Source organism: Cyanistes caeruleus, chromosome Z (genome assembly GCF_971803275.1).
Source record: "Cyanistes caeruleus chromosome Z, bCyaCae1.hap1.1, whole genome shotgun sequence".
Lineage (NCBI taxonomy): Eukaryota > Metazoa > Chordata > Aves > Passeriformes > Paridae > Cyanistes > Cyanistes caeruleus.
In genome coordinates, this window is record NC_141732.1 from 7,023,569 (window position 1) to 7,047,760 (window position 24,192).

The 24,192-nt window shown below is 43.6% G+C and overlaps 1 protein-coding gene across 3 annotated transcripts; it reads right to left on the bottom strand.

Annotated features, from left to right (window-relative positions):
* Positions 1 to 585: 585 nt before the first annotated feature.
* Positions 586 to 24,118, bottom strand: LOC147648057 (RNA polymerase II elongation factor ELL2-like). 3 transcript variants are annotated; one of them, XM_086867816.1, is made up of 11 exons: positions 23,994 to 24,118; positions 13,461 to 13,645; positions 11,242 to 11,308; positions 9,740 to 9,982; positions 7,553 to 7,677; positions 7,047 to 7,137; positions 5,404 to 5,725; positions 3,345 to 3,411; positions 1,550 to 1,721; positions 1,072 to 1,116; positions 586 to 930 (listed from the first exon to the last, which is right to left on the bottom strand). In XM_086867816.1, exons 4-10 carry the CDS (start codon positions 9,980 to 9,982, stop codon positions 1,102 to 1,104), a joined length of 1,035 nt encoding a protein of 344 aa, XP_086723942.1. In that variant the 5' UTR covers positions 11,242 to 11,308; positions 13,461 to 13,645; positions 23,994 to 24,118; the 3' UTR covers positions 586 to 930; positions 1,072 to 1,101. The 3 variants fall into 3 exon arrangements, with proteins under 3 accessions (XP_086723942.1, XP_086723941.1, XP_086723940.1); XM_086867815.1 differs by lacking the exon at positions 23,994 to 24,118 and adding an exon at positions 14,344 to 14,425; XM_086867814.1 differs by lacking the exon at positions 23,994 to 24,118 and adding an exon at positions 14,344 to 14,425 and having other exon boundaries at positions 586 to 1,721.
* Positions 24,119 to 24,192: the final 74 nt, after the last annotated feature.

Below are 24,192 nucleotides of genomic sequence, written 5' to 3' on the forward strand. Positions count from 1 at the left end.
TCTGTGCAGGAATCAATATCTGTGTCTCTCTAGAAAGACTGGTTGTGACAGATTATTTTGGAAAAAACTACAAAACAGAGTCTCCATAAAGACATTTCAAGCCACTTTCTCTTTAAAATCTGTTGATGAGCCTTGCCTCCAACACTTCTCCATGTGTTTTATAGAACACTTGCAAAAGATCTGGATATTCCTTGGCTCACTGGCAAGATGAGGCCATGATCTCCAGGCAGTCCTGGCAGCTGCTTCAGCTGACAGCTTAGAGCAGCCCATAACACATTCCTCTGTAACCCTCCCAAACAAGCTGACTGGGGGAGGGGGTTGTCCAAACTCCTACTCTTTGGACCACTTAAGGCAAAGAGTGTGCATTAAGGAGAACGGTTGGAAAACACCCCTATATGTATCATAAAGAATTTCCATTTCCTCTAATATGTTCTTAAAATGTGGGCAACTTCATAGTAGAGGTACTGGGCTTCAACCTTTTCCTGATAAATTTATTTCACTAGACAAACATACGTCTTGAAGAAAATAATTGGCCAGAAGAAAAAAGCCACTTCAATTTGATACAAGTAACAAAGAGAGAAGGAGTTGTCACAAGGGAAATTTCTTTATTCTTAAAGTTCAATACTGTCATATTTGAAATTCTTAAACTTATTAAATTTCTTTGAACTAATCCTATATTTTTTGGAATTAACCTACTCTTTATTGCTAACAGAACCTACTGTTCAACACTAATGTAAATAATCCTAAAAACCTAATCTTCTGGTTTAAATCAAAAATCCAGAGTTCATAGATATTTCTGGCTGAAGCAGTTGCCTGGTGCCAGGACTCCACTTAATGCTTGTCAAATTCAGATATGAGGCTCTGAATATGTGACAGCTTGTTGTGGAGGTACAGGCACCTGTTCTTCATTTCAAAGTAGCTGGGGCTACCCTATGAAGGAGAAATAAAAAAAAAAAAAAAAATAGGGCAGGCAAAGACTTCTGCAGAGTTTACAAGATGTGCTTTGCTTTAAAAAAGCCTTGAGCCAGACTCAGCAGTAACCACGCTCTGCAGATCTGGTGTCAAACATACCTGTTGTATCTGCTGATAATCTGCTAGGATTCAATGAAGTAGCATCTTCAAGAAAAAACACACAAAGAATGTTTCACTACCACCATAAAATGCAAACTTTACTAAAGCACTACAAATGCATTCCGTTTGACTCCCGAGATTTTCTTTTCTGTGAGCCACCACTCTTCTGGGAGGTTTGCAAAAACAAATCCCCAACTCCCAGTATCACCCAAGATCTGCAATTGAGCCTCTCAACAGGCACCAGAAGGAGCACATGCTCTAAGACTCTGCTTGGGACACCTCTCACCCTACGGATTGTTCTCAGACAGCTCAAACAGGGTTTTATGGGCAGGGTCTTGTGAAAAATCTGACCCAGCCCAAGCAGTGTCTGAGCATATATGCCAATTCCTCAGTTTCCCTGCATCTCACTGAGCAGCTCCAGGGAATCCAAAGGACTGCTCTGATGAAGCACAGTCTTCATGGCTTTATCCTTCTCTACCTGATGGGCTTCAGAGCCTGCGGTCACAGACTTCCATTGTTCCTGAAGCTGTGTGAAGTGCTCTCTGATCTTGTCAATCCGAGTATATAAATTTTGGTATTCCTCATACTCTGCACTGAAGTCATCCTTGTAGCGCTGGCATTGGTCCAAGGAGACTATGGCTACGTATTTTCTAATGGAAAAATCAGACTATTTTTCTAGGAGTGTACTCTAAGAGAACATTCTGATATGTTTCTATTCCAGAAAGCACACTTGTACTGTTACACCAAGCACGTGGTGAATGTCAAACACAGACCACCAAACTCTCAGTCAGTCACTCTGGGTCTCAATGATTCTACAAACAAGCTGATGTGCTTCAAGAGAATGAAGTCAGGTAGCTCTAAAAATCTGCCACATTTCTATGACACCTAGGAACTACTGTTTTATATTGTAGAGGTTCTCTTCCTTAGCAAGTGGATCACATTTAGGAAATATCGGCACTGATTTCCAATGTCAAAGGACTAACAAACACAGCATCTTCAGGGAGAGAAGAAACATTGCCTAATTTTATCTTCTTTCTGGGTAGGAAAACTTTTTCATTTACATTTCTTTTTGAAAATCCATCTGCAATACTATTTTGGCAGGGACTGCATTTCTGTTGAACTGGGTGCAGAGTTGGACTTTTGAGCTCCATTTTTGTCTGTCTAACAGCAAAGCAGAGTTGAGGATAAAATTTCATTTTTCTAGTGAGCTGCAGTTACATCACTGACCATTGAAAAGAGGCACTTGTATCAGAGGCACAAGAACAAACTGCAGACTGGTCTGAAACCACAACTAAACCCCAAACCACATCAGCTCTTAAGGAGGGCAAAGCTCATTAAAGCTTGGAGCCACTGGTGGGAGTAAAGCCTTCTTCATTCCCTTCCCCCTCAAATCAACACAAGTGCAGTTCTATCAAACTCATGACACAAATCCAAGATGAAGTGGCAATGAGAATAATAGATATCACTTCAACACTGCCACACCAGTACCTCTGCTGCTCTGGCCCTGAAGACCGGCTTCTTTTTGGATGACAAGAACTCTTTCCTCATGGGAATGAATCTTTCAAAGCATCTGAGATTAATATTTACAAGCAGGAAATCTTTAACAACTTGAAATTCAGTACCAAGACAGACAACGTATATGATTGAAGCACCCGAGGTCAGCAGCACCTGACTGGTGTGCTGCATGGTTTTGAAAAGAAAACTGCAGAGGCCTTTCAACATTTTGGGAGGTAGCGGAGAAGCAATAGCCTGGACTACTGGCTTTTGCCCAGGGACATCCCCTAGCAAGAGCCCTACCACAGACCTCCCTCAGCTGCCCCCCTGCAGGGCCCACCTTGCCCTCAGCCTCCTCACGGAACATCCCTGGCTGTATCCAATATGAGCCAGGGCCCTGCCGCGCCTGCTCCAAAGGCCGCAGCTGCCCCAGAGCCCAAGGGCTGCAGGAGGCCTGACTGCCCTTGCCAACATCACAGCTCTGACAGAAGCTGAGAGCAATTCCCACTGCTTTATACCACACACACACACACACACACCCCTCCCCCTCCCCTCCTGCACTGCAAATCCCATGACGGGATGCAGCACCACTGCTGCAGCTGGCCCTGGGCACCTGCACTGCAGCAAGGAAGGCCCTTTCCAGGCCTTTCCAGGCCTCATCTCAGCTCGGAGCCTTGGAGGCCCAGCCAAACCTTCCCCAGCTTATCCTTTCCACACAGGAAACAGCTTGACACTGCACCGCACTGAGAGTGGCAAGAGTTAATGGCAATTTTACTCACCTCAAGTAGTCTGGTTGGTTGGCTGTTGCAGAGCATGTAGAGGCAATGGAAGTATCTTTTGTTTTGTCTGCAGAAAAGTAGGATCTTGATTATATAATCTTAAATATCCAAAAACACCCACTGTATTGACTTGAACAAGTCCTTTTAGAGCTTCCTTCTCACAGCATTTCATCATAGGAGGGCACATGTGACCTTCTCCACAGTAGCCAAGTCCCAGGGTTTAGAAAGAGGATGGCCACTTTGTTCTACAGGTTCTGCATTGCTACATGGTGTAGCAGAAGTATAAACAGAAGTGTGAAAGGGGTAATTAAACTGGACAGAAATAGCAATAGTCACAGTATGTTCAATACAGCTGGTAAGCTTTGGGGTGGGCATTTCATTTCCAAAAGTGCATTTGCTCTCATGGCTCAGTCCACACAAAAGCTTCAGCCTAAGCCCCAACTTGAAACACAGTACAGATTTTTCCAACAGCAGCTGGGCAGAATTTTCTAACTCACTTCTGAAGAACAATGCTCACATCTTTAGAGACTCAAGCAGGAATCTTTCCAAAAGACATCCCAAGGTTTGCAGCTACCATGTGTATGTGCAGAAGAAATGTGCAAAGACCGTCTCAAGGCACCTGTCTCTACAAGCACAGCACCACTTGCAAGAGCAGACATGCCTCCAGGCTAAAAAACCCTTGTCATTTGCAAGCTCAACCTCCAAAAGGGACAAGACATAGATTTAACAAAGAAACTGAACTCTGCCCTACTGGGTGTGTCCCTCTGATGACAAATCAAGTGCTCCTTGTGGATTTTCTGGTTAGCTTTTTAATGCTGTTTTCAGTCTGTACCACTTCTAGACCTATTGAAGAAAGAAATTCTGCAGCTAGGATGGAGAGGAGCTCCCAGGCCACTTCAAACTACAACTCCAGCAAACCACAGTCCAGGTTTTGTAGCTTCCATTGTGTTTCCATGGAATGGCTGAGTTCAACAAACAGTGATGAAATCATTGAGATGCTTACATGTTTCAGTAAACTAGTCTGCAGTAAATGTCTGACAGGTTTCTATCGCCAGCATGCAGACTTGAAAAGCTATTGATGGAAAAAATGGTGGCTCAATCAACTGTCTGAGTCAACTGTGTGTTTACTAGAAATCAAATGAAAAGAAAAAATCCAATCCCTGTGACTTTCTAACGCCTGGCTCTTCCTTTTAACCAGGTTCTCCCAACAGCAATCTATTGGACATTTCTTTCTTCTTGATTGGTTTTGCACTACAGAGGGAGAATTTCTAAAAATTAAGGTAGTTTTAGATAAGGTTGCAGCAGCACAGATTTCTGGCCTTTGCTGCTGCTGTCTTTTAAACCAAGAGTTACAATGGAATGCAATGGCAGAAAAAAGAGTCTTGGTTTTTCATGACCATCAAGCAAGGAATAATGGTAGAGCAGAAATGTAGAGCAGTGCCTTCATGTATGCAGCCTTCAAAGCTGCCTTTTCAGCAGGTGCAAGAACACAATTATCTACTTGAGAACACTGTCCAAGAAGGATGTTCCCATAAGAGATAAGGCAGCACAAGGGGAATTTAAGAGAAGCACAGATGGAATGAAGGAAAGCACCAGCCTTGGCCTAACAGTGCTGAAGGTTTGCAATTAGGTCACCAGACAAACATTCCACTGGAGAGACTGTGGGTAAGGGAATAAATGCTTCCATCACTTCTAGCCCAAGGTGTGGGAACATTTGTGAGCACCCTGTGGATCCAGTATAAAGGTGGTACTTTCAGAGCAACTTGGGAACCCCCACCACCAAGAAGACCAGAATGAAGAAGGACCAATTGGACAACACAGAATCCAGGTGGTACTGATATCTTCCTACTTAATGTCTCTCTCTTCCCCCCACCCTGCCTCTCTTCCCTAATTTCTTTTTATCTCCCTAGTTTGTATTAACTGTTAAATAACATTTTTCCTATTGACACTGGAAAAGGGCTGCACTTACACCTTAATTTGGGCAGAAGCTTCTCTTAATAACCAAATCTTTACACCATGGTTATCCACCCAGGACTTAGGAAAGGCAGCACATTAATACCTTCATCGAATTCTGAGGGACACAACTGCTTCAGCCTCCCCAGTTGGTTTTTCTTTCCATTAGAATTGGGGATTTCCTCCTGCACCCCAGAAGGCTCTGGGATGCTAGAACTCTGAAATTTGTCTTGTTCTTGCACCTCACAGGTGCAGGGGGAAACGGAGCCAACACTTGGAGACATGTTCAAAGTGGAAGTGGATGTAGAAGGCAGCAGCAAGGAAGAGAAGTGGCCATCAGCTGCTGGCTGGTTGTAACTGAGCTGGTGAGCAATTCTCCGCTTCTTGCTCATCACAGGACCGCTAAAGTCAGAAGCCAGAAGCCGTTTCTGCAACAATAACCAAAGAACTCATTCATCTATGTCCATATATTTATCTTTCTAGATCAGGTATATCTCCCATTCTGAAAAAGTAACATTCTGAACTGGCAGTGCTTGAAAATGCATCTTAACTGAAAACAACATTGAAACCAGGAAATACTGCAGGTAAATACATTCTCTATCTCACTCCTACTTTCTCATCTTAAGACTTAGCAAGTCTTTCTCCAAGTTGTGGGAGAAAGACACTCCCTTCAGCACCTCTATCAAAGGTTTCCCCAAAGAGGGGGAGGTCTGGTCTGTTTTGTCTAGTTCTCAATTTCCAGTAGTACACACCAGGAAGAGACTCAGCTTTTGCTGTCACACACCCACATGATTTACTAAAGAGGCACCTGACTGGCTTCAGGTTTTATGTGGTAAAGACGGGATTAATCTTCACTGTCACAATCTGTCAGTACAAGGTGGGATGGTTGTGAATTCTCATCAGGCTGAACAAAAACCTCAGTCACATGTAAGGAATTCCTGTGCTTTCAACAAGAGTGACCTTCACTCCAGCAGCCACCCCACACTTCACACTCAAAAGCTCATAGCTGGGAATCTTGAAATTTTTATAAGAGAGTTTCATAAGTGGTGACTAAGGGGCCCTCACTTTTCCTCAGTGCCCTTCAATCATCTCTCAGCACCTCCCAAGGACCTTCTCAAAGGTGCTGGCTCCAAAGCCACAGCACACGGCCACAAGCTCCCCACTCCCACTGCAAACTTCAGGGCCGAGGATGGAGTAGAACAGGACAGCCATGCTGTGCCCAGGCAGAGTGAGACAGGAGAAAAATAAAGGCAGAGAAAAGAGAGACACAAGAGAGAATATCAAGGGTCTGGAGATCCTGCATTGGTCCTGACATGTGCATAGTCTGGAGCTGGAGTCAAGAAAGAGAGTGAAAGAGAGAGAAAGGGGAAAGAGAGTGTGAGGGCCCCATCTGCTCCACCATGCTGCATCCTCTCATGTACAGTAGATTTTTCATGTGCTTCTGTCACACAGCCACAGCTAATACTTTGAGCCTTTCTGCAGGGAATGAGTTGAGGGTGGAGACTGAGCTCAAGGCTCCAGGCAGAGCAGCAAGTTGGCTCAGGACGCCGCTGCTCGAGCCCTGCAGGAGCCTCTCTTCTGATCACAGCCTTCCTGTGCCAGCAGTCACAATTACTGATTAACGTGCTTTGGCCAGGTCCTGCACATTCCCAGCACAGCTTTTACACCAGCAGCAAGTGTGTGAAAGCTATTTAGCAAGTGTGCTGCAACTTCATACACACTCCAGAATGTTAAAAATGCACAAACTACCTGAGCAGGCCTTGCTGAAGCATCTCTCTTAGAAGCTTCCAGAGATGGCTCTTGGCTGGTGCTGCTTGTGTTCTGAGATGGAGCTGTTTTTCTGGAAGGATGGTGCAAGAGTTCAGGCTACAAGCTCTAAATGGTCAACAGCCATAAGTCTTTCCTTGCTGGTAAATCTGACCTTCAGTGTCATTACTCAAGGAAACAGCATGAAGATGAGTTGAGGCAGCTTTAGGCTGGATGTCAGCAAAACATTCTTGCCCCAAAGGGTGTTTGAGCCCTGGAATAGGCTCCCCAGGGCACTGGTCAGTGCAGCAAGGCTTCAAGAAGTGTTTCAACAACACTCTTGGGCATATGGTGTGATTCTTGCAGTGTCCTGTGCAGGGCCAGGAGTTGGCCATCAGTTGGATCCCAATGGGTCCCTGCTACCTCAGCGTACTCTGAGAATCTAGGCTTCATTTCCTAGGGCCTTCTTCTGAAAAGACTCTTCTCCTTCCCCTAAAGACTGAACTTACCTGGAAAGTATCAACTTCAAATTCTCTCTGTCTACATCAGTATAGCCAGGCCAATTGTTCTGAATGCTTTCCAACAGATATTCCTTCAGACTGTAGGAATTATCCTTTAGATTCAGGTTGGCTACCTACAGGCAGACATTTAAGAGAACAACCATTCATGATGGGTGCTGTATGTAAACTAAAGCAATAGGATTGGTCCTCAGCAATGATTTGTGAACACCCACTTTGAACTAAACAACATCTTTTGGTAGAGAGATAAGGTATTCCCTTATTGTATGAGTTTTCATCTATATTAAAATTTTAACAAATAGAAATAACCAAGTAACTCTATTCATGTCTAGCAAGTGTTCCTTGGAATCCAACATGAAGTGCTGCAAGACAGAACTGTGGTCAAGCCCAGAGTCCCTCTTCATGTGGCAGAGCCAGGGTTCATTCCAGCAAAGTGGTGCCATGCAAAGGCCATGCACATGCCTTGTTGTATTCCTTTGAAAACCAGCGAGCTTCATATCTTCCTCAAGACAACTACCAAGTCTACTCAAAAAGGTAAAATGCAGTAGTAAAACCTCAAGATCACTAATATCAAAAGGGCTGGTTTAGGCTTCACCACTTCACACCTGCTCCGAGTTCCATAGAAAAGCCCACAGGAAAGTTTGACCCCTACAACACACTGAATACATGATCAACACATCACCACCGTCTGTAAAAATTTACCCTTTTTTTCTCCTTGAAAACATGCTAAATATTGCTGATTTGGGTCAGTGATGATGTCTGTCTGTCAACAGTTTAAAAAAATGTAAAAGTAACAAAGCTACTTTGAATTAGGAATTCCTGTCTTAAAATCAGAACTAAGATTGTGTTTGAAGGGAAGCAAGAGTGTGTGTACCACATCTCAGCCAGCTCAGGCTTCCCATTTTACATTTATACAAAAGAAACTCCCACTTGCTCTGCTATCTCGAAAAGCCTGAGCAAGGCATTTGAGTGTGCAGTGCTCACACAGCCCTTTCAGAATGCAAACCAGTACCTTGAGGCAGTTCACACCTCCTACAGGACATTACCTCCAAAGCAATCTTAAACATTGCAGTGGAACAGGAGGAAATGTTTTCACCCTCTACCTTCTAAGGAGCTGAGCTGTGAAATTTTTCTTATCTATTTGAAATCTAAATGGGCTTCCTCACTTGGGATGGTAGAATATGGCTCTCATGAAATTGTCAGTTTGTGTCTTCAGCAGGCAAAAACTCTGCCACTGCCCTGAGCAACCACAGCAACAAACTTCAGAATGTCAAGGAATGAAATTCTTCAATCAAGTTCTTAAAAAGTCCCTGTGGGACCAACTGAAACTGTGTCCATGCTGAATTTTCCTGCCTTGACTATGTTCCAAACAATTTTTCCTACCTAAAAAAGAAATATTCCTACTTGACATTTAGCTGAAGGGAACAGGGAATATTTAAAACAGAAGGACAAAACTACTGCATCTTTCCATGGGTGTGCATCTTCTAACTGTTTATCCTAATGAAATAGCAGTAGAAGATAGAGCAGCACTGGAGAAGGCACTGAATAACATTGTTCCAAGCAAGATGAAGACTCAATCTACATGACAGGAAAGAAACCCTGTGCTCAAATTTAGGCTACCACCTTTATCATGGAGATTTTGCCTGGAACACCTTTTCCTGGCAGGCAATCCTCACAGATCCCAGCAGAAGCCAAGTACCATTGAGAGGTCACCAACTCTGTTAAAAGGAAATGCTGCCCTGTGCACTTTCCAAACGTCTCTCCTCTCAAACTTATCCTAGGAAATTTTAGGTACGACTACAAACCACTTCACAAAATCAAGGAACCCCTGTCAAGTTACTGCATGAAACAGTTCAACAGTGCTAGGAAAAGAGAGAGGATTAAAAGAGGCATGAGCAGCATCAACCCTACAAAGTGTTACTCATTGCCAGCTATTCTAGCAAAACACCAAGACCTCAAATATTTTGAAGTTTTCTTTCCTTTTCCTCACATGGACTTGCAGCTTGAGGCATCTGGACTATGTTGATGGACAAACTGAACTTAGGTGTATGGAGCATTCTATAAGCCACTGCTTAGTTTCTAATTTCTAATTGAAAGAGGGTGAAGGAAACAAGTGAAAATGAGGAAGAAGAGAGGAGTACTGTGGAAAAATTGCCGTCACAAACTCCACAATCTCACCTGATGGAGGATCTTTCCAAGGGTACCCTTGTCCTTTTGCTTGATTCCATCTCTCTGCAAACGAGCGAGTAACTCTGGCTTCTTGTAAGCCCTCAGAGCAAGTAAGTGAATCACCCTGTCCTTGTAGGGTTGGTGATAAACAGCAGTGCAAGGATTTTGTTCGCTGTCTGCAGGCTTCATGGGCTTTGCTTTTTTTTTCCTCTGGTTCAGGACATGAAGTGCTTGGTTCAGCTCTTTTGACATCTGCTTGTTTTCCCAAAGGAAAGGAAAAGAGTAAAGGAAGTGTGAAATGGGAGGTTGGGAGAAGTCAAGAAACTTGATTTCAAAGGATGATGGAATTCTTGGGGACAGAGCTGGACTTAAATATCCATGTGGATCCCTTCCAACTCAGCCCATTCTCTGATTCTGTGACAAATCCCACTCCCTAACTGATACTGCATGGAGCATGCTGCAGAGGCACCCTGTAGCCTACCAGCAACCAGTTCTGTCTCACCTGTGTTTCTCTGTGCCAGCCCAAAGCAAAAGTGGCCCCAAGTTCCATGATTGTCCCACCACTGCCAGTCCTCAGACCCCAGTCACTAAATGTTAAATATGCCCTTAGGATCTATGTAAATCACCACCAAGAATCACACAAATCATCATTCACATGTGAAACGGAACATCCCCAATGAGAAATTGGAAAGGTGAATTTTGTCTCTCCAAAAAGCCAGGATGATGCTGCCATAAAATGCTCTAGACTGAGCTAAAGCAGGGCAAGAGCTGCCCTTCCAGTGGCAGGCATATCCCTGCAGGCAGGGGACTGCAGCCACAGCCAGGTGAGAGCTCCTTTTTCTCAGGGCAGCTGGCTGTGCCTGGCTCAGCTCACTGCTGCAGGCAGCACCACTGAGTGCCTGCAATGGCAATGTCCACCTTGTGTGTGCCTGGAGCCAGGCTCCTTGGGGAAACAGCACTCACAACAGATAAAAAACAAACGACACCACCTAAGCACATTGGAGTGTTTTCTTTGTGGGAAATGAAAAATCCATGGGGAAGATGACATCATGACTTTCCTTTCACTTGCCTTGAAAAGAACCCAAGAGGGTATTGTGGCAACAGTCACCTAATAATGACCAAGACAACAAATGAAATCAAGCAAAGTTTTGCATATTGACCTGATGAAATTCTCTATGCAACTTCCTCAAAGTCATTTTCTTTCAATTTCCTTTTAAGGTGAATGGTTTAGCCCAGTGTGCTTGCAGTGGTGCAACCCTTGACTTCAATGCTCAAAATTCCAAGCCGTCAATCAGCATGGGAACAAGGAAGAATGAGCAGGCTTCCTCAGGGGAAAACAGGCCAACGGCTGAATGCCATTGTGACAAGGGATTGCAAAGCTGACCTAAGAGCAAAGCACCTGCAGTTGAGATCTCTGAACACACCCCCTTGTCTCAAGAATATGCTGCAAAAATGAGTTACCATGTTTCAAGTCTTACAGACATGGAGCAAAATATGAAAAGCAACCATACCTCCAAGTGGGTTAGACAATTTGACAACCTGCGCACTTCCAGTGTGTGACGCCTCTCTGGTATTTGGCTAAATGGAAAAAGAAATCTTCTGTAAAACGTTCAGCCCGCACTCCATTCCTGCTGATTAAGCAGGCCCTTAATTTTAAACAAGAGCTGAATTTGGAAAGGTTTACTCTCCTATCAACTACAAAGGGCTGCTTTGACACAATTCTCCCTCTGAAAGCAGCCGGCTACAAAACTGCCCTGAGAGAGCGACCGTCACTTAGCCTCTAATGCAGCCAAGCATTCAAGTACCAAGTCATCCTTTCCCAGTTGCTGGAATTTATGGGCACCAGCTTCCCTTGAAATCAAGTGCCTGAGTGCAATTGAACTGGCCAGCGCTCAGCTAACAAACCTGGCAAGAGTGGTTCACAGAAAGATCACAAAGTTGGGGCAGGACCCCACACTGGGATTTATTTGGAACTTAGGAAACCCATTCTGGAGTCAGCTCCAAGAACAACTTCAACTGCAAAATATCAACTTCATTTGTAAAAGGCATGGAAACCCTTGCTCGTTTCCTTAGCTCAAGATGCAATTATTTGCATAGATGTTAAAATGGAAACAGTTTATCCTAAGTTAGTCATATGTGACAAAATTAGGCTTGCTTGGCTTGAACTCATCACTTAGTCCTGAATGTGCTGCATTCCACTGGAGCTTAAAAATCACTAAAATGTCTTTTGGCATAATCATATTTTTTAACAAAAACACCTGACTGCCATGCAAGGGCTTCATTCTGAAGGCAAAACTGGCTGTCAGTGAAGCTAAAAAGCTGTTCATCTGAAATTGGCCTGAACTTTTCAAGAAATAGGAGGATCACTTGCAAACATCTGTGAAAGCAATATTCAGCAGTCTTTTAGAAATCCTTCTACATTTTGCTTGTGAGACTGTTCATCCTTCAACCATGTCACTTGCACAAAGTGCTGCCTCAACACAATTCCATTAATATTTCTGTTTCATTCATCACTACTGGCAGAGCTTGGGACAGGGAGAGGACATGAAGGGGAACAGGGAGTCAGTCCCCTGAACTTCACATCCTTTTACATCAGCTTAACAAAGGACTATGCTCTAAGAGCATCTGTGCATTTTATAGAAGAAGGGAAACCAATCATGTAAGCGACCAAAACATGAGCTTGAGTTACTTATGCAGTTGTTCATTGTTTGTTTAGCCTGCATTTTTTCCTACCTAATTATCTTAATTAACTTTGTAAGTAATTGTTTAATTAATCATAAGCAGTATATTAATCATAAGTACTGTATCAGTCTTAAGCACTGTCATTTCCCACTTTAGAGAGCAGGTAGCTAAGAACCTTTTGGCAGTCAGCTGTCAGAACTGGATTGTTAGATCACCAGAAGTTGTCGTTTTCCAAAACTAACCCTGATAAGCTTCAATGAACAAAGCCTGAGGTGTAAAAGGCTGGACACCTGGAATCTACGCTTCATAGCCCTCCAAGAACATGTTGGAGTAACCAGGAGACAAACACTAATAAAAACATTTCTGCCTCAGAGCTCAAAACAACTCGTCTGGGAAAAAGTTAATCAACAGATTGAAAAATGTGGGCTAATTGAAATGAGAAAGGTGACACCAATATCCAAGCCAATACAATAGAAAAGTAGTTAATGAAAAGAATGATGTCATTTAGAAGCCATGAACAGTAATTTCTTGGTTTGATAAAAAGGTATGAATAAGTGGAAAAGCTTTGGAATTGGCATGCATGTGGCAGAAATTCTCCACTGTGCACCAGAGCCAGGAATAAAGTAATGGCTACTCCTAATATCAAAAAAAATTCCTGTTCAAGGGCTTCATTTATCCTTACATTTTCAGTGACCCCATTAAAAACATGGGACAATGAGAAATCCATGCATTTGGACCAAAAGCCATGCCCAGCGCATGAGGTTACTGAATGTCACAGCATGGGGTACTTCCAGCTTCCACTGGTACCTCCTCCATGTCATCCTTGAGAGCCACTTCCATCAGGGAACCTGTGACTTCCACTGGCACCTCCTGGGTGTCATCCCTGTGAATCGCCTCCAGCGGGGCGGCTGCCTCAAAGGGGCCCTTGGAGCACCAGTGGGGCCCCAGCCCTGCACAGCAGGACCCGCAGGGTCAGCAGCCCCTGACACCAAAACCACGGCCAAGCCCCCACGGTGTAAACGCCCAGAGCCCGACAGCCACCCCTCACCTGTTGGTCCTGGGACCTCTGGGTCACCCTGACGGGCATGGCAGTGGTGCTGGGGGCCCTGCGGGGCGCAGTGTGGATTAGAGCCCTGTGGAACATGGTAGATCGTGCCCAGGCTCTCTGCTCGGCCATCCGGCTCTGCCTTGGCTGCTCCCGCTCCCACACAGCCACTGCTTCTGTTGAAAAATCTGGGAAATGTAAACTTGATGTTAAGAAAAGGTGTTCTTTGCTCTTTGGCCTTTATGGCTTCCAAGGCTCATCAACAAGAAGGGAGATTATTTCCATGAAACAGAAAGTAGCCAACAAGCTCTAAGTGATGGCCAGGTGTTGGAAAGGCAAATTACTTCTTGGCTGAATTGCCTTTTGAAGGTGTCGGGCTTGACAGGCAAGAGTTATCTCCGACCTAGGGGAGCTTAGCAAGGCTTGGGCAGAAGAAAGTACCACTGATGGTGGACACAAAGAAGGCAGAACTTATGGGCACAAGGACATTTGACAGAACCCCCAAGACAAGGAGCCAACTACTAAAGCCAAAGCAGCAACTGTGCTGAATCAGCTCTGGTGGGGTAAAAGGGAGTTGCAGCAGGGCAAACCATGGCCACTCACTCCAGAAAGCTCTCACAAAGAACAGAGAGACAGAACATGCAGACTAATTAGCATGAGAAGTGACAGGATCATAATCAAACAGTAGAGGAAATAGTGATTATGAGAAGAACTTGGTAACTTGGAGACAAAGAACACTAATTGCTTTAGTTGATAAATAGTATAAATACTAAAACATTCTGATTCTTGTCACGGTGGCTTTGTGGATTTATCACTGAGCCCCCCTTTCTGCACAGAACTGTAAAGAATTGCCTCCACTCAGTGCGTGGATTGGCCTCTTGATCACCTTGTGCTAGAACCAAGCAATTTGGAGCAACACTCCCTAGCACTGTGACACCCCCACTCTCGCTGCAGCCACGGAAGGGTCTGAGCGGGCCTGCTGTGTGCCGGTGACAATGGCCACGTGTCCTTGGAAACGGGGAGTTCCATGTTCCAGGCTGGGTGGGATGTCACTGAGGAGCGGGATGTGACACGCTTGGGGCAGAGGGAATTCCAAATGGGCAAATGTGGGGAATTCCCAGCCCTGTCCCATGAATGACTCAGCTGGTTTCCAAGTGCAGAAAGGGGTGCTCCAACCATCCCAGTTGCTGCAGCAGTGCAAACCAGGGCTAACAGAGTGTTTCTGCACAAAAGTGCTGTACTTGGCTGCCTCCGAGGTGAAGGAGCGGCTTAACACCTCTAAGCAGGGCAGCAAGGTGCAGCCCTCCCAGCACTGGTCAGTCCTGCCATGGGCTGATCAGTCTGTGAGCCTTTGAGCACGTACACGTTTACTCAAATATAATCTCCTTGACAAAAACCCCCAGAGCCTTCCTCATCCCAGCCTCCTAAAAGAAAGCAAGCCACGTGCCCTGCAGGAGGAACTGACATGGAAGAGCCTGCACTGATCCTGAACACAATTACAGGCTGATAGGTGTGCTGACTACTGGTGGCCATTGAAGTTACTGACACATCTGGAAAAATATTTTACACTGGGTTTATATTTGCATTTTCCCCATACACAAGCTTATTCCTGATTTAAACCATGCACCAAAACCCTTGTCTTGTCATTACAGGGGGAGGGAACAAAAGCATGTAATTGAAAATGTGTCCTGTATTACTTTCCAAAGCTCATTTCCCAAGAAATCTTGTCTTTCCTATTTTTTTTTTTTTTTGTGTTTTTCTACAAGACCATGTCCATATCTGTCCATGTCAGGTCTCCTGGCTTCCACACACACAAGGACAGGGTAGTCTGAGGAACAGAAAAGAAGAAAGCAAATTGTCAAACACCAGATCTAGAAAAGAACTGTGTCCTTTTTTGTGATTGACTGCATGGTGTTGATTATGGATCCCCAATTACAGACTATTGGAAAAGCCTTTGTATGAAACATCAAAGGAAATCAAGGAGGACTTACACTGGACTCCTGAATGTCCAAAAGCCTCTTCATATATTAAATTTCATGACTTCTGCTCTGGGGTTACCAGAATTGACTGAACTCTTGGCACTCTTCATACATGACTGCCTTCACCTTGCACAGTAGATCCATTTTTAGCTCAAAGACTAGAAATGCAGGAAAGAACCAGTGGAAAGGAGCATATTTCTCAAAAAAGAACTGAATAATGTACTTGAGGGATGGCCTGTGTGCATCAGAGTAGGAGGGCCCATGGTCCTGACTGATTGAATAGGTCTGAAAATTAATGGGGAAATAAATGTCAATTTCTGTCCTGCATCTGCTTGTGTCTGGCTTAGAGCAAAAAGGAGGTCACTGGTTATCCCTGAGCAGAATCTTAAAGTAACAGGCAGTATTCCTGGAACTAAAGACATGGCACTAAAGACACCTACTGCCATGAATCCTACTATGTTTCTCGATCCTTCTACAAGGAATCAGGATCTCCAATCAAATATGGAAAGCTTTGGGAGTGTCCAGTTCCCTGCTAAAGTACCAATAATGCACTGCAAAGCTCACCAGTTCAGCCAAACACCAGCCAGCATCAGCTACTGAGTAGGAGACAAAACTGCTAGAGAGGTGGCAGAACAAAGCAATTTTTCCCTAAGTTGTGAACCTTTCCAAACCAGTCACAAAATACCATGATGCAGATAATCAATTGGCAAAAGCTTTTAATGCCTGATTGAATCCTGAAGGGTGGTGGGTAGCAAGAAACCAACAAGTTAGAGTGCCACAAGCAATGAGATAAATTGTAGTAGATAAACATAAAGAAACTCATTGGGGTATTGAAAGCATGGTAGACAATTTGAAAAGGCAGCTACTTAGCACTAGGCTGACAGGGATTGTGACAAGTATAGAGAGAAAATGTAAAATCTGCTTACAGAGCAATGCACAGTTTTACAGAAGACTGCCAGTAACTATCACAAAAAAGGGAAGTAGTGCAGGAGCTTAATGCCAAAGAGATTTTCTTGAGTTACCTCAATAAGAGACATATAGCTATTTATTAGGTTTAGTAGACACGTATTCTGCACGGCCAGAGGATTTTCCTTGCCACACCAACAAAGCTAGAGAAGTACAAGAAATAATACTCAGGTTGGGGATCCCATTTGGAATGTCATCAGATAGAGATTCTCTTTTCATGCCTTAAATTCTACAAAACCTATGCAAAACATTCCCAGTTCAATGGGACCTACTTAGCCCATGGAGGTCATACCCCAGTGGCCAGGTTGAGAGACCAAATCAGAGTCTAAAAAGACAAAGGAGTAAAATTGGTCAGGAAAACTCACTGGCCACAAGCACTTCCCCTTGCCCTTCTGAGAATCACAATTCACATGGCTTCTAAAGAAAAAGTCAGCCTAAATGAAGTGCTCTATGGAAGACCTCACCAAGTTGCAATCCTTTCTGGAGAAAATAATATGATAGGAAATGAAAATTTAAGACCATGTCTATTATCTCTGGGACAAGTGCTCTCATCTTTGCACAGGTTTCTGGTTTGACCATCCCTGATGAATCTGCATGCTCAGGTACATCTCATCAACCTGGAAACTGTGTCTGTGTCAGAATGTAAAGCAACAAGGCACTTAAATAAAACTGGAAAGGAGCATTTTAAGTACTCCTAAGCACTGCTGCAGCAATAAAAGGGGGTGGAGGCAAAAAGGCAGCTGGGGCAGGGGCAGAGGGGGAATGTCAGTGAGTGAGAGGTTGTCCTCAAGTCCCTTTTACCGGGACAGATGCCGTGGGGGCTCTCATCCAGAGCAGGAGCCAGGACCCGCAGGGCAGATCCTGTGTCCTGGATCCAGCCAGGACAGGGATAACTTTTGTAGCAGCCAGGAGGAGCATGGCCAGGACCTTGGGGTAATTGCATGCCACCTCCCACATGGCAGGGGGAAATGGAAGGGATTTGTTCTTCCTTGGCCAGTGTGCTGTAAGTCATGGGGCATGTCAAGTCCTTTGTGGTCGTATGTGACTCATTCACCTCTTGTACACTCTGTTTTTAGTGTTGTTGTTACTGTTTGTGTTCTTGTTTCACTGTTGTTTCTAGTAATTTGTTCTTATCTCAACCCATGATCTGTAATTATTTGTTTTCTCCTCTCCATCCTGCCACAGGGAAAGTGGTGGGGAAGTCAGTGAGTGTCACATGGTCTGAGGTGGTTCAGTGTGAGCACTAAACTGGGGAATACCATTCCTACTCTGCAACAATGTGGAAAACTCAATTTCCCAAGTGCTATAAATGAAATTAGAATTTCAGACAACCAGGTCCCTTGAGTTAACACCAGTTTAAATAAAAATGAATAGAATTTAGTAAATTAAATAGTAATTTGATATAAAAGAATACCGTTTAATAAAAGAAAACAATTAAATAAAAAATACAATTTATATATATAATTTGCCAGTAAGTATTAAGTATGATTAAAGCATAAGCAAAACCGACCGGGGTACGGGGAGGGCTTCTCATCCCACCTCACGTACAAAACTGACCGGGGTACGGAGGGGGTTTCTTACCCTGCCTCACGTACAAAACAAAGCACTTCAAGCTAAACTTACATACTGTATGCTCGTACATATTCATTAATGTTTCCCCTAAGTTTCCTCCTATTTCTCATTTTTCTGATTTCACATCATTTTTCTTCATGGCTCATGCCTCACTTGGTGTTAGGGGGTCTTCAGTCTTCTTTTGGGGTATTTTGGCGAAGGCTTCTCCTCTTCCTCGTTGTCCTTTGGATAACCTTACAGGTTTACATGTGTGTACCAAGCGTTATGTTATGTAAGTCTCGTAATTAGTCTTATATTTAATGATTTTTAGGCCCAATGCCTAAAGTTGTTCTAATTTTGTCTATTTCAAGGTTGTTTTCATCTTGGGACATCACTTATCTTCCAAACTACATCTTGTATCTCAATTTTAATCTGTAACATCTGTCAAGGGGTACATCTGCCTTGTAACACTGATTCTTTTGATTGCTTCTAATAGGAACTTTCCAAATAGTTACAAGTTAGTTAGCACAAATCAATTCCATTTATTACACAAATGATTACTTTCCTTGTCTAGTCCTACAGGAAAATTAGCCAGCTGAAAAGCAGCTGCTGTAATTGAACTGAAAGCCTGCTAGGTAGCGCTTGTTTTAAAGTGCAGACTTAATAAAGTTACAAAGAAAGCAAAAATTAAATATTGCCAAATAATCTTTATAATAAGATTTTAAAATATTTTAAAATATTTAAAAATCTATGGTGGGAGAAATGTCCTGTGGTCTTTTTCCAGTCCCACACTGACAATTCTATAAAGCAAATTACAATTGAATATTTTCAGCTCATAAAAAAAAAAAAAAAAATTAAGCAAAAAAGCAGAAACAGTTACATTTAAGCTGCAGATGATTGACTTTAATGCTTAAGGCTAAAGAAGGAAAAATGAGAGGATCTGTGTGTTGAAAATAAAATTTAAAAATTGAATGGTCCAAATGCATTCTGTTCCTCCCCCAAATGGACTTTCTCATATTCAAAATACCATTGACAGTTGAGGCCAAAATTCCAAGTGATTTTATGTCAATCAGCTGCGTTAAATCATTGAAGAGAGCATTATTGGCCTGGCTTCACAGGTGTCTGAATGAATGATGAACAGAGTTATACTTTCTTGAATAAATCAGATTTTCCAGGTTTGGTATTTTTCTTCCTTTAAACAAAGACAAAAGAGTTCATGCCTTTGCTTAGTCAGTTCAAGGTTCTGAAGGGTCACTCAGCTAGTATTGAGGACACAGACAGTGGGTTCTGAGCACTTCCAAAAAGATGTGCGTGTTTTGCAGACTTTTCATGGACAAAATGCCATTGAAAAAAAAAAAGAAAAATTTAAATCAATTGAATTCAGACACCACTTTGATCACCATTAAACCACAAAGCTATACTCTTATCTTTCTGATTAATACAAACACAGAAACACTGACAGCCTTGGTTGGCAGAAAAAGGAAAACTCTCACTTCCAGACAACTCATTGAGAGCAGTTCATGTTAAACCCCCTGCCCTGGGTTTCACAGCCACTCCCCACCTGTGCCCATCCCTGCAGGGCAGGACCAGCATCAGGAGGACCTGTGGCAATTGGGGCTGACAGTGGCAGGTCCTTCTGCCCAGGGCAGAAGGAACAGCACCTCTGCTCCTGGCTGGAACAGGGGCCACTTGCCCAGGTGGACCTGGTGCCTCAAAAGGACAAGGCACCTTAGCCCCAGGGCTCTCCCCAGCCCTGCAAGAGGCCAATCCACCAGCAGCTCTAGCAGGGCTCTTGGAACTCTTCGTTCAACCAAAAGGACATAAATTGTTATTTCCCTCACACAGCCCCTGGACACTGCTTTCTCTCCCTTCTAATGCCCTTCCCCTTCTGCCCCTCCGTGGCTCACCCCCTGTGCTGGGGGGCACAGCCATGGGCCCCTGGACTCTCAGGGCCGTGTCAGCAGCGCTACCACTTCCCCCAGGAAATCCTGCTGCACCTGCATACCTGCAGCATAGCAAATGCCAAAGCCAGAGTGGGCAGCAGGAGCAGCTGCTGACACAGGACCATGTCCTCAATCTTCCTTTCCAGCTACCTGGATATGCAGTGACTCCACAACACGAGGTTGGGAATCAAACTGGGGGCATTCCCCTCTGATGTTTCTGCCCAGAAAGTAGAACTAATTCCAATCTCTTGAGCTTTGCAATTGGGTAAAGGAAAATGAGTTAACAATTGAACTGACCCAAAATAAAGCTTTGGAGTGGTACATGCAAATGGGACTTCTGGAAAGAAAGGGACCTTTTGACATCTCAAGGCACATCCATCAAAAACAGAAAACAAATCTTGGCTCAACTTGAAAGTATCAAGAAACCAGTGGAAGGTGCCATCAGACATTGCAGAGCACACCAAGTAGATAAGACCAAACTGGAACTGGGGAAATATTTAGCCCAATGAGGCTGCAGAAAAAGACATGTTAGAAAACAAAGTTTTAACACTCTTGTCAGAGATACCTCTCCCAGTAGAAAAAACAGAGTATAGTGCTAGGGATTGTCAAAGAATTGAAAGTGTAGAAGCAAGGTTTGATCCATAAGATTGGCAGTCATCCTAACTGGGCAAAGAGTAGTCCTAGGGTCACTCTTGTGTGAAATAGCAAATTGCAAACATAAAGCGATTCACTGGAGTATTGAAAAACTTCTGAAAAATTTGCAAAAAATCTATAATTGGGTCTGAAATGGCTCAGATTGTACAATCAAGACTCAAAAAATGTATAGTTTGTAATAGAAACAAGCCTAATGTTCACTATGCAGTGCTAAGAGCCATAAAATCTGGAGGTGTTCCAAGTGAATAGTGGCAGACGGATTTTACTGGATTTCCCAGAACATGGAGGTATAAATCCATCCTAGTTCTGGTGGATACCTTTTCTGGCTGGCCAGAAGACTTCCCTTGTCACACCAACCACTCTAGGGAAGTGGCTAAAATACTGTTGAACCAAGTAATACCTAAATTGGGGTACCTTTGGGAATGTCATCAAAGAGAGGTTCCCACTATTGCAGAAGGGCTAAAAGAGGTTAGGAAAGCCTTGGGAATAGCTTGGGATCTTCATGCTCACTATAGGCCCCAAGCTAGTGGCAAAGTGGAAAGAATGAATCATACAATCAAACTGCAGTCAGGCAAAATATGTTAGGAAACCTCCTCGGCACGGGTCCAAGCTTTACCTGTTGCTCTACTTCAAATTAGAATTCAACCATGGGACACCAGCAAAATCAGCCCCTATGGGCTGCAGTATGATCAACCCTACCAAGTACCACACATTTCAGGAAACACACACATATAAGGAGAGGTTGATCTGAATAATTACCTCATTTCTCTTAGGAGTGGTGATCTCCAGATGTCATGGTTTTGAAGCAGCAACTAAAAAATCACTAGAAAACTTACTTATTTTTTTGTTGTGAGATATGGATTAGAACAAGAGCAAAACAGGCTTAAAACTTAAAATGAATAAAGGAAGTTTATTAACAAAAACTACAAGAATAAGAAACCAGAATAAAACTTCCAGAACAACTCTTTTCTCCCTCACTACCTAGCCATTCTCTTGTTTACATGACAACATAGAGACGAAAAACTTCGGTGTTTATAACAGTCTCAATTCTTGCCATGGTCTTTTCATCAGTCTTTGTAGAGAAACAGAAGTCTTCTTTTGCTAATTTATGGAGTTTCTCACAAGAAAACTGCTTCTGTTATAGCTTTCTATTTCTCTGATGCCAGCTGCCCGGAAAAATTTTGCTATCAGTTGTCTCTTCTTATTTCACATCACTTTGAGATGTGTTATGGGTTAAATGAGTCTAGGGATGTTATTTTTAAGGATGAGTTATTCAAAGGCAAAAGTTCTCTTCAGCTGTCTCTGTAAGCCTCCCTGGAAACAGAAGATTTTTCTTTGCCTCTTAACTATGGGCAGCTAGGGCCCGGCGGTCAAAAGATATCGGGATGTAACAGAAAGATAGTTAACCCCCTCCTCCATCGTTTACGGTAATGACCCTCGTAATTAGGCAATAGCACCTAGCTGTGATGAAACCAGATGGGAGTGACACTGTGAACCTAGGTTTTAAAGTGTCAAATTCTTCACCAATAAATGCCATTTTTGCCATTCATGACATTGGTGTTGTGTGCAAATGGACTGAGTGACCTGGGGTTGGTCACCGTGCCGTTCCTGAACCAGGTTCCTCTACCTCGCTGAAGGCAATACTTAATGGCCCCGAATCTTCAACTATTACTTCTCCCCTCTGTTCCAGCACCTCACTGTATCACAACTACTCCACCTTTTGCTCAAAATCCACACTTTGAAACACTCTATTCCCCACAATATACTCTGTCATAAATTAAAGAAGTTTGTTTTTTTTTTCAGAACACTATTGTCCATCTCCATAGCTTTAACAGAAAAATATTTCAGCTTATTAAAGCATCTCCTTATTCTCTCTTCCTCATCTAAAACTTAGTTCTTTTCTTCACTGACTTTGATGGTTTTATCATGTCTTCTTCATGTTGATTATCCCTCTCTCTCTCTCTCTCTACCCCTCTCTCTGGGAAAAAAGGGTTAATCTGTAAGTCTCATCCAGGTAGTAAAAGAGTTCAAGTCTTGGAAAGCTGCAGATGTTCATGGAGTCAGGTTTCAGTTCAGTGGCACAAACTGCAAACCAAGTCAGGCCGGCCGCCTCCGCTCTTCTCCTTCCCCCCACCCTCCGCGGCCTTAGCTGGCCTGGTTGGGGGGGGATGAGGCCGAGCCAGAGCATTGTTACCTGTTCAAAAGCTGGAAACCGAAAGAGAAATTCCCAGTCTTAAGCCTTATGATAGGTATTCACAAGTTGATCTCACTTTTCAATGGTCAGAATCACTGGGAGTTCTCAGAAATGGCTAGCAATTGGTCAGGAGAAAAAAGTCCCATCAGCCTCCAGCAGCTTCAACTTCCCCCCAGCTCCCAAAGCTATCTTAAAAGTAAAGTCACCCAAAGATACCAGATCAACAGGACTGGATATACCAGGGAACAAGTTCCAGCCAGGAGCTTGGGTGTGCTTGAAAGACTGGGGAACTGCTCTGCTACAGCCAAAATAGGACCTTTCCAACTTCTGTTGCCAACTCTTACTGCATTGAAATGGACAGCGCAAAATCGTGGATACATTAGTCCAGAATCAAAAGAGCCAAAACTCCTTAGCTCAAGATGACATCTCCTGGGGATTTGAAGAAATCTGGACCAAACTTTACACACCTGGACTTTGTTAAAATAGCAGTCTATACCTGTTATAAGGCCTTATGCTGTAAAATGAAATAGAAGTATTAAGAAACTAGTTCCCACAAGGAACTTCATCTCAAGAAAAGGGGGGACTTGGTAAGGACCACAGAACAGAGCAGCACAGCCTTGAAGAAGTGGATGAAGGATGTAACTTAGGCAAACAGAAGTCATGCAAAACAAAAGCAGGATGCCAGCTCAGCTCTGCAAGGCTGACAAAGCAGAAGTTATTGTGCAAAAAATGATATTGTGCTTACTCAAAAGTGAGGGCCGAGGGACAGCCACCTAAAAAGTACACTGGATATTGAAGACGGAACCCCAAGAACTGTAAGGACTTCCAATAATGGGTGCAAATTTGTAAAATAAAGTAATAAATATACATCAAAGTAAGAAGGGATAGCGAATGAACATGTAATCAGTGTGTACGATAAAAACTCTGTTCACCTGACACTCGGGGCACTCAATTAGAGGAGGGATCCTCTGAGTGACCAGCACAGTGTAATAAAGAATGCCTGTTTTCCAATAATCAAAACTGTGTTAGAAAGTTTCTATTTGGCCAATTTCACTAATGCCTCCTGGCACTGCTTTGAATTATTTCCCTGTGCCCTGTCAGTGTATCACAGGGAGAACTTTAAAAGCATGATGAGACACCCAGCCACAGACACAAGGTGCAGGTGACCAAGCGGGGAGCAAAATGGGAAGGTAGAAGCTGGAAATAAGAAATTATATTCCTTTTTTTCTCTCTGATGCCATGTACCTACAGGGATGGAAGGTCTGCTGTGACAGCACCAGGTGGAGGAGGCTGATGTGGCCAACCTGTGGACTGTGACATCCCTGAGCAATGGGTTGTGACCTTACTCCCCTCACTGCTTATCCTGGGGTGACCAGAAGGTGAAAGGTTTTGCTGTCACTGGTGAGTGGAGGCTGATGTCACCAAGCAGTGGACTGTGACATCACAGA